The sequence below is a fragment of the Notothenia rossii genome, assembly GCF_949606895.1.
Source record: "Notothenia rossii genome assembly, chromosome: 12".
Taxonomy (NCBI): Eukaryota; Metazoa; Chordata; class Actinopteri; order Perciformes; family Nototheniidae; genus Notothenia; species Notothenia rossii.
In genome coordinates this window covers 2588150-2598535 of record NC_136911.1, presented here as the reverse complement: position 1 = coordinate 2598535, position 10386 = coordinate 2588150, and the positions used below count along the sequence as shown (strand labels likewise).

General features: G+C 40.1%; 2 protein-coding genes across 2 annotated transcripts in view; both read right to left on the bottom strand.

The window, feature by feature from the left end:
• The window catches only part of LOC307025975 (uncharacterized protein), a 9044-nt gene extending 3150 nt beyond the window's left edge, over window positions 1–5894 (bottom strand). The window contains exons 1-4 of the mRNA XM_079661011.1: window positions 5538–5894; window positions 5210–5311; window positions 4785–4944; window positions 185–320 (exon numbers count right to left, since the gene is read on the bottom strand). Of these exons, the coding sequence (XP_079517137.1) occupies window positions 185–320; window positions 4785–4944; window positions 5210–5229 (316 nt within the window). The 5' untranslated portion in view covers window positions 5230–5311; window positions 5538–5894. The remainder of the gene's footprint in view (window positions 1–184; window positions 321–4784; window positions 4945–5209; window positions 5312–5537) is intronic.
• Window positions 5895–6666: 772 nt separating this feature from the next.
• On the bottom strand, window positions 6667–10164 carry timm21 (translocase of inner mitochondrial membrane 21). The gene is made up of 6 exons (XM_079661710.1): window positions 9626–10164; window positions 8583–8645; window positions 8400–8497; window positions 7417–7490; window positions 7160–7265; window positions 6667–7078 (listed from the first exon to the last, which is right to left on the bottom strand). Exons 1-6 carry the CDS (start codon window positions 9942–9944, stop codon window positions 6986–6988), a joined length of 753 nt encoding a protein of 250 aa, XP_079517836.1. The 5' UTR covers window positions 9945–10164; the 3' UTR covers window positions 6667–6985.
• Window positions 10165–10386: the final 222 nt, after the last annotated feature.

The window sequence follows — 10386 nt, the reverse complement described above, 5'->3', positions numbered from 1 at the left end:
TTATAATATGTAATCAACTTCCATTAAAAGAAAAACTAATTACAATACAAATATTCATCACTCATATTCAAATACCTGAATCATTCCCATCCCTAGTGTGAGTGAGTGAGTGTGTGAGTGTGTGTGTGTGTGTGCCTGTGTGTGTGCGTGTGTGCATGTGTGCGTGTGTGTGTGTGTGTGTTACCTCCAGAGACGGCCTCGTATGGAGGGGGCATGTCGAGCTGAGAGAAGGAAGCATCTGGAGGCAGGGCGGTGGCGGAGGGCTCCTCTGTGGACAGATCATCCTGAGCTCCATACCAACTGGGCCACACAGAGGTCTGCTGCAGGGGGGGGTGGGGGGGGGGGGGCACAGGGAGAGTTCAGTACACAATAAACAGACTTACAGAGAAAAGTCATTCAAGATACATGACTAATATCATATATATTTGAATATCAGTCCCTTTAAATCAGGAAGGACTGGACTGATAGCGTCCAGGGTGAAAACCAAACGAGGGGAAGTGTTTTCTCTGCATGGCGGCTTTGAGAGCAATCACACAGATGTTAGTTTCTGTATCCCCTCTTCCCCTCTTCCCCTCTTCCCCAGTGAAGAAGCTCTACACTCAGAATGACTTCCTTGCCAAGTATGGTTTCACATTTTCTAAACTATGACTAAAATAAACAGTCAAATACATTTGAGTTAAAAAATAAGAGCAAGTAGTGCAAGAATCCATCATATATCAATCACTGAGTATAAGACAGAGATAGAAACCGTAGAAGAAGAATAACAATAATAATAATAATAATAATAATAATAATAATAGGAAAAGGAAATACAATACAGATATATATGAATTAAAATGTATTAGCTGTGCTGGTTGAAGTGGTTGTTTTGTAGAGAAAGGAGCAACCGTTTACAATAACACGCTATTTCAAATATGTACAGCAACAAAGTCCCACAGAGATGAAGTGAGTAAATAGAGTTATGGAGAAAGCCGCAGCACAAACACACCGAGTTCAAGATAACTACGACACACACCCCCCTACATGAGTCACCACTACTTCTAAAGAACTGATCCAAACCAAACAAGTCTCATAAACCATGCTTCTCTCTCTCTCTCGCTCTCTCTCTCGCTCTCTCTCGCTCTCTCTCTCGCTCTCTCTCTCGCATCTCCTCCATCTCTCTCTCTCTCCGGCCCACATGCATCTTCTCTCTCTCTCTCCGGCCCACATGCATCTTCTCTCTCTCTCTCTCTCTCTCTCCGGCCCACATGCATCTTCTCTCTCTCTCTCTCTCCGGCCCACATGCATCTTCTCTCTCTCTCTCTCTCTCCGGCCCACATGCATCTTCTCTCTCCCTCTCTCTCCAGCCCACATGCATCTCCTCCATCTCCATCTCCCTCTCTCCGGCCCACATGCATCTCCTCCATCCCTCTCTCTCTCTCTCTCTCTCCGGCCCACATCCCCCCCCGTGTTTGATTCATTTAACCCAGGACTCGAGTCGTCTTGGGGTTTCTCCAGAAGACGCTCAGTGTGCCGGGTTATGGACGACCACAGGGACCCTGCTGCACATTCTATTACAACCTTAACAGGAACATTACACACCGGAGACAGAGGAGAGGAGAGGAGAGGAGAGGAGAAGAGAGAGGAGGAGAGGCTAGAGGAGAGGAAGAAGAGAGAGGAGGAGAGGAGAAGAGAGAGGAGGAGAGGAGAAGAGAAAGGAGGAGAGGAAGAAGTAGGGGAAGTAAAAACAGATTAAAATGTGTGTGTGCAAAAGGGAGAGAATGAGAGAAAGTAATGGGACTTCCTACTTTTATTATGAACTCTCCAGAGGTCAAATATGTTTAAACTTAGCACCATATCTGTAACAAATGGTTCAAACCTAAAAATAGCTTCAACAACCCACAAGACATAATAGAGCTTGGGAATGACTCAAAACACTTCAATTATAATGTTTGTATGCACTTTGACATGTTATTTTAATTAATACATTTATATGTCTGATTTATGAGTAGAGCAGCTGCACACAAAGCGCTTCTCAAATCCATCTTCAGATGATCTACAGCACTTTTAAGTGGCATGTATTGCTGACCTCTGATCTCCCTCTGAACATGCCCTTTCCCCTAAACCTCTCTTATAAATAAAAGTGGTTCAACCGAATGTCACTTCTTATAAGAATCTGAGGAATGCAGGCTTTATAACGAGTGTGGTGTGTTTCCACTGCAGAATTTCTTTAGGAGAAATGGGGCATTTCCTGTTGCACAAATATTCCAAACAATGCTAAAAATACCCCAGCCTCTGCGTCTTAGATTTAACAACCATGATAGATTTCTCAGAAGCCGGGGCGGCAGCAAGAAGAAACCAGATTTATTTTTCCATTTAAAAAAGGGGCCTATAATGCAAAATGCACTTTGTGATGTCTTTTCTACATCAATGTGTCCCCGGTGTGTCGGGGAACTCACGCAGCGTCAGAAAATAAAACCCTCTCTCTTTCCCTCCGTACCCAAATCTCTAAAAACGGGGGAACAACGGAGCTGATCCAGATTTGCGTCCGATATGACGTCATATCTGAAATGTGGACCCACGGGCCTATCAGAAACGTTGCTATCAGAAACAATGCTCGACTGCTTTGGACGTAATATGGTCGGTGTTTACATTAGCATCGCTAACACTCAGAGCTAACCTGTACTGGAGAGCATGTGTGTGAAGAAGCAGGAAGTAAAAAGGAACTGACCTTGTGGTATAACCAGCAAGAGAGAAAGCCTTTGAGCTCCATACTGTTTCAGAGAGAATCCTTGATAATCCATGATATGGCGTTTCATCACGGCAGTATTTAGTTTAGACAGTAGCTGCCGGGTCCCGCATGAGCTCAGCCCCCCTTTTTTAAATTGTATCATTATTATTATTTTTTAAAGCTTTATACCCAAATCAGCACTTTAGAAACAGGAAGTGAAATAGAGGGATATGAGGCATGGCTAGAATGGGTGATCTGTTTGGTATTTTGAGCAAAACACTTCATAGACATGTTTTTATATATATCTGAGACCTGTGCTATTGCCTAAAAATAGCATGATAGGTGACCTTTAAACCATTCCTTCGAAATATGACTTGATGAATGTGCTGCAACTTCTGCAGGAGTTACTCAGAAGTGGACTACGTGGGAGAGTTAGAAATGCCCTAGAAACACCTCCGTCATCCGTTTGATGATTCACGGAGCATATTTGTGAAGGGTATGAACCATGGAGATTGCTTCCAGGTGTTTCAGAGTCAGTAAAGCAGAAAGGCTTGGGGGGGGGACAGGATCATGATGGCTCTCTAAACCCACAGGATGTTGAGCAAGGCATTTATATTCTAGACAAATCAGATAAACCATGTAACTGGTGCTCGAGGGGAACAATAGACGATAAGCCTGTGATTTGTAGCGGATTTCAAAATATGAATAAAAAGCATGTGGCAGCAAAAGTAAAAAAAACAACTCTCACAGTCACCAGGGATCAACTGACTCTTGCACAGAAGATAAAATATCCACAGACTAACCACAATGTCAAGCTAATTAAATATAATAAGAGATTTCCAGATAAATGGCGCTTATCAGTGGATGACATTTAGACTTCTTGAGATTCAGGGAACAACAAGACCTTGGAAGAGGCACACAGTGCGCTCTGTGAATCAGTCCTCTCCTGCCTTGCCGTCTGCATTTATAATATTTGCACAAAGAAAATCTCACACGCTGGGTTGACATTTTACAAACTTGTTTAAAAAAAAAAAGAAGTTGAGCAACACTTTCCAACTGTCAAAGCCGTGACCTTTGTTATAACAGGGTCAAACAAGCGGAACGTTTAGAAGATGTAAACCAGAAGTGAACGACCTATTTACTCATCTACACTCGCTTAGTATGTCACTGAAAGTTAAATGTCACACCTCTCCTCTTTGCACTCAATGTGAAAGTGACTGAAAACCAAAAGCCCTCTCTCTTTCTTCAGAGAGAGAGATAGCTAACAGCTCCTCTGCAAAAATGTAACACAACCGTGACCCTATTTGACTTTCTCTGACTCCAGCGAAATCCAGTCGGATGGAAAAAGTCCTGAGAGTCGTCAAGGACTTCCCTTTGTGACGCCAACACTTTCTGTGGCAAATGAAACTAGAGTGGATAAAGAGGAACTACAGCGCGCACAGAATGTACTTTTTACTTTGTAAAAGGACAATAATACGGATTCTTGTTTGCATATAATGTCATGTTGTGTGAAAAACGAAATCCTACCTTTTGAACTTGAATGAGCCTATATGCTTCTGCTTGTAAGTTTCTTTGCACTATGCAGATGTTTCCCTGTTGATAAACGCTGCCCCTATTTCATTCAATTCATGAATTGTTATTGGATTCCTTGCACGAAAAACAGCATTTCATCAAGAATTCAAGGTTACACGGGGTGAGTTATGACATATTAAATGGTCTTTTGACGGGTAACAATTCCTTTAAAGTGAAATGTGTCTGCCCGGGTTGAACTCAGACACCCACCCCTACACTGCAGATACAAAAAAACGATTTGGATCGCAAACACACGAGGATGCCACATTGTTGCCGCTATGTAACGCACACTTTTTGCTCAGTGACCATTCTTCAGTCTCTCAGCCGCTATAAATGGATCATCTTAGTTACAAAAAAGTATTTTAGTTAGCCTTGTGCCTTAATAATGACACATCCTCGAGGCGCTAAAGCACTCGAGTAGTTGACAGCTAGATTGCATGTTTCAAATGTAGGACGTGCGGACGTGTGTGGGTGAGTGTGTGTGTGTGGGGTCTGAACTTACACTCTGTCTCTCATACATCTGATGGAGGTAAGCCCTTCCTCCGACAATGACTATCTGAGCGTTGCGTGGGTTGTTCAGGTACGCCGCCAGCTGCCTCTGTCTCGATCGATACCAGCACACGTAGAAGCATATCTTGATAATGATGAATACAATGACAACTCTGGAGACGAAAGAGGAGAGGGGGTGGGGGGGTGATGAGACATACTTTACACCTCAGTTTTAAAATATTTTTTCCAATTATAACCAGTTAAAAACTCAACAGGAAAACCATTGGAAACAGTTATTTTGTATATTTCTAATAACACACTGATACTGATACTGTGATATTTTGTTAACATGAAGGTAAAACATTCACAGAAAAGGCTCATAAGTGGATTGCTAGTGTTTAACCACAGACTGGTGAATTATATATCGTTGATACTCACATGTACCAGTACAGCTCCATTTCTCTGAGATCTCAGTCAGTGGTGAGAGGCTCTCATAGCTGGGGACAACTTTCTGATCCCAAGCCAACACCACAACGTGTCCTGAAAACAGTAACAACAAGAGACACTGTTCACTAACTTGCTTAATGTAATCAATTACAATAAAAGGCTTTAAGTAAACTCCAGCCGACTTGTATTAACCTACACGCTCAGATCGTCTCAGCTAAAGCACTATTCGGTAACTTAAAACAGATGTTAAGTTAAGCAGCTTATTCGTTCACTTAGCTACTTAACTTGGCTAAAAGCAGACAGAAGATGTTGTACTTACTTTACAGAGACAGCTCTTGAGAGTTAGCTGTGAAGGTGTGCCATTTCCCCCTCTTCGTTTCTGAGACGCAAAGAGGAACCAGCTGAAGCTAATGCTAGATTAGCTATGCTAGCTTAGCTATGCTAGTTAGCAGGCCACAACAACAACAGCCTATGTATCCACTCCGCGATCAAAACAAACAGTGATAATGAACGACTTTATCCACATATCTTCTTGGGGTAACACACAAGGTTACTAACTAGTTACCTGGCAAACTACTCGTTAATTTAACATTGAATAAACAACTTATAATCGCGTTATTCATGAAGAGTTTCAGCTAGCGCATTGCAACCGTTGGTTTGGTAAGTGGGCGGTGTTTATACAGTCTATGGGTGTGCATAAAAAGTGCTGCCTTCAGTAATGCCCGGAAAATGCAGCTCCTAATGACACACGATTTTGTATCCATCAGAATTAGCCTATGTTAATGACATGAAATTATACAAAATATGTATAAGATTGGGCCAAAGTAACTGTTTAAATGTTAAAAATATTCATAAATATGAATAGGACCTAATTTCCTCCACACAAACGAAATATCAGTCGCAGCCTTTTCGACTGTTGATAATTATTTGGCGTTTTATTCAGTTTCATAAAAAAATAGCGATGTTTCCGATTGTTCGTGAAGGTAGCATATTTCAGTCTTAAAACATTGTAAAATGGAACAAAATCATAAGACTGTATTTCATTAATGTTGTCCTTATATCATCAAAATACCTTATGAAGTTATTCCAACTCATATAGAATGGTTGTTTACAATTTAGAATCAATGATATATGATAAATTATAGACTACTTTAAAGGGTTATATCAGGTTGTTCCTCTCTCTCGATCCGTTGCCTCCATCTAGTGATCATTGTTGTGTATTGCAGTCTACCATTTAAAGAGACAACCGCATAGTTATGTATTAAACAAAGACTAAAATAACAATGTCAATTGAATAAAAAAGGTAAATATTGTATTAAAATAACTTCAAATGCCAATTAAAATACGCCCAATTCAATAAAGCTGAAGAATCAAAGCTCCATCCATCATTTTGTCCCAAATAAAAGCACTGATACCTTTTTTTCTTGTATGTCTGTTCCTGTGCATAAAATAGACAAATAATTGTTATTACAATCAAAAAGCATCTTTAATTACAGGTTGACATCCAGGAAAACAATGTGTAGCATGTGTATTATTTACAAAACAATAACACATAAGAGTCCATGATCATTTCCTGTGAAAGAGACTGTGCTTCCCAAATGCTCCAGTGTTGTGGAAAAGTTAAAATCAATCAGAACTGTTGATTTTTAACACAACGCCTTTTAATAGTCAATAACATTTCGACTTAATCTTAAGCTATTCATCCAATAACTCAAACACATTTTCCCACAATACTTTTTCAGTGACACTCATATCTTTATTTCTTTCTTATCGGTTATCCTCCACGATGATGGTTCGTCTCGGGTAGGTGTCCATTTCCACAATTATGTAACGAAACTCATATTTTCCAGTTTGGGGATTCTGTGAAATAACAACAGTATCTCAATTTGGAGGAAATCTGGGTAATGAAATGGTGCATCTTTAGAAATGACTAAAACCAACCTCTCTTGACTCTGTGTGCACCGTCCCTTTGCGTCCTGGCTCCGATCCCTCGACGTAAAACTTCAGTCTCAGATGCTTCACTCCGTCCTTCAGGAACTCATGATGACTGAGGTGGAAACACAAACAGGTTCAAAAACACCTCAGCAGTACCACCACACAGATGCCTACCTATAAACAACACAATCTATTTTAAACTGTAAAAAGAAATGTGTACAAATGAAAAATGTATTCACTAGAAATAAGAATAAAACTCCCACCTGACTTGCTGCCTCCTCCCTCGGCGCGTCGTCTCTCCGTAACACTTGATCGGCTCCCCAAAAGCACCAACAACCTACAATTTCAAGACACATACATGTTTTTAAACTTTGCTTTTCAACAGATGACTTCTTTAAGATATGCACTGGAATCAAAGTAACATACAATACAACATAAATTACAAATAAAGTGTAACTATAGCTGTGATGACTTGTTGAATCCATTTGTAGATCGACAGAATAATAATTCAAGTATTTTGAGAGTTGATGATAAATGTCAAAGTGTTTAAGTTTGTACGTTTCATGCAGTAAAAGCTGTTTTCAGCCTCTCAAATATGGAGATATCAAGCTGTTTACATCACATTAAAGTGGATGTTTTTGGTTTGTGGACTGAGAAATCAAGGCACGTAGAGAGAAACTAGGATGGATATGCATCCCTATCCCCCAAAAGCACCGACAAGCTTCAATTTCAAAACACAGAAACTATTTTAAACGTTGCTTTTTAACAGATGACTTCTTTAAGATGTGCCCTGAAATCAACGTAGAGAAGGTAACATACAATACAACATCAATTCCAATTAATGTCACAAATGTTTTTATCTATGTGCAACTAGAGCTGTGATGACTTGTTCAATTAATGTGTAAATCGACAGAAGAAGAATTCATTTGATCAAATATTATGATAATTGAGTACATTTCAAAAGTGTTTCCATGTAGTGATGTACGCTTCATGCAGAACATGCTGTTTTCAGCTTCTCAAATATGGAGATAATTGGATATTTGTGCTTTTTGGACTGAAAAACACGGCATGTTCAGACTTTGAGAGCCTAGTATGGATATGTGTCTCTATTTACAGACGTTTGATACACCAAACAAGTAATGAACTATCTAGAAACAAAATGTATGGTACCATTTCAGGAGATGTTGTATAGTTATTAAACTGTAAAGATGAGAGAGGTAGTTTTTTCCTCAGCAGCGACTCTTACCCCGGGGTCTAACCGGATTACGTTGAAGGCTTTCCCGTACACTTTGTTTGGACTCGAGGTGGAAAACAGCTCCTGGAAAACCACATACAGCAGCCCACCTGGAACATAAAGAACCCATGTTAATGCTCATATCAATTATTTAACTTCAGATGATCAATCTGCCTGAAATCTTCTTGTAGTTACCCGTCACTCCGAGTCCGATGAGAACAACGATCAGGTAGGTGAAGTCTCTGCCGGCCGCTATCACTGCAACATATATTTCACAATCAGTTAATGTAGACTCTTACTATGGCTTTGGTAACAAACATATACTGGGTACAATCTAACATGTGCTTGCTTTAATTAATAAAATAACTAATAAATAATGTTTTTACGTCCCCTTTTTTGTCCACCGTGCTACTTGAGAGTTACAACACTGTCAATGTTATAGTATTTCATGCTGCTACTTGTTGTCTTACCTTCAATGTGTTTTTTATTAAGATTTAGAATCAGACATCCTTTAATTGTCCCACAGTGGGGACATGTACAATTTTACAGCAAAGGGGACAGAGTGGAAACATTAAGAAAAAAGGACAAGACTAACATGTCATATGCACATGAATGGAATACCTGTTTGAACATGTTTTATCATAAGATAAGATACGATAAGATAGACCTTTATTAATCCCCGTGGGGAAATTCAGTAGTTTAACAGCAACAGGGTGAGATTGAAAAACAGGACAGCACAGATTCATTAATACAATTAAAGATCAAAATAAAAAATTAACTATAAAATAAGAAATGAATCAAAATGAACATATATACATATTGGGTCATATATATTAGTCATATTTAAATGTGTGTGTGAAAACAGTGTATTCTATGTCCAGTAATTGTGTCGTGCAATTAAGGTCAGAGATCCACACTCCTCTGTGTTTAGTTAAACTACTTTAGTGTCTCGCTGACCTGAATGCAATACCTGTTTGAACATATCTTATAATTGAGTACAGTATATTTCGAGCAAAACTTCTTCACTATCTCGCTGACCTGAACGTAGGATAAAGAACAATGTTACAGCAAAGGGAGGAGTGTAGACACATTAAGAAATAAGGAGAATACACATGTTTAACAAAAGGCATGCACATTAATGCAATACCTGTTGGAACATGTTTTATTATGCAATTAAGTTCATAACAGAGGACCACACTGCTCTGTGTTCAGTAAAACTACTTCAGTGTCTCGCTGACCTTTCTGAGCCGCGGAGGGCTCCGGGCTCCCACTCGGATACCGGGACACAGAGCGGTCTCTGTCCCCGGAGCTGCTGCTCTGGCTCCGGGCTGCAGAGCGGAGACAGACCCCCCGCTGTGCCCGGAGGAAGCAGCTCAGCACGGGCAGGAAACACCGGGGAGCCTCGGTCCTCTGGAGGGTCAGACCGGACACCGTGCACGCGTTCCGGTGTGTGTCTCTTATTATACATCCATGGTGTGTGTGCACGAGAAAACTCACGTGTGTGTATTTGTGTGTCGCTGTCCGGTGTAGAGCTCTGAATATCTGCGTGTAAGCCATGATTACTGTGTCCTCTGTGAGAGAGTGTGTGTACTTTAGCACGGACAACTAGCTAAAGCTGCACACACACACGCGCGCACACAAACACACCGAGCACAGGATCAAATAATATAAAGTTAATTATTATTGTTAGTCGTGTATGCACAACCTAACACACTAACTATTTGACATGCTGTGCTATCTGTGTCAAATTGTGTTTATGATTCAGAGGCGCATACTGTTGACGTCACGCACAATTTCAAGGACTCATGGGAAACTGAGTTTTTACCAGTAAGATCTAATCAACATTTTGCACAATATACCCAACAAATACATATATTTTAACACGTTTCTAGATATATAAATATACCTCCACATATATGTTTACTATTATATATTCAGTTCAGCTATTTAATAATATCAAAATTGATCTAAAATGGTTATACATTTGTAATCATAAATG

What these genes read in the sequence shown, in the direction of transcription:
- timm21 (XM_079661710.1), bottom strand. Translation starts at nt 9,944, where the DNA reads ATGGCTTACACGCAGATATTCAGAGCTCTACACCGGACAGCGACACAC. An exon ending in GCCCTCCGCGGCTCAGAAAG is followed by an intron (nt 8,646 to 9,625) that starts GTCAGCGAGACA and finishes TATATGTTGCAG; the next exon opens with TGATAGCGGCCGGCAGAGAC. An exon ending in CATCGGACTCGGAGTGACGG is followed by an intron (nt 8,498 to 8,582) that starts GTAACTACAAGA and finishes TTTATGTTCCAG; the next exon opens with GTGGGCTGCTGTATGTGGTT.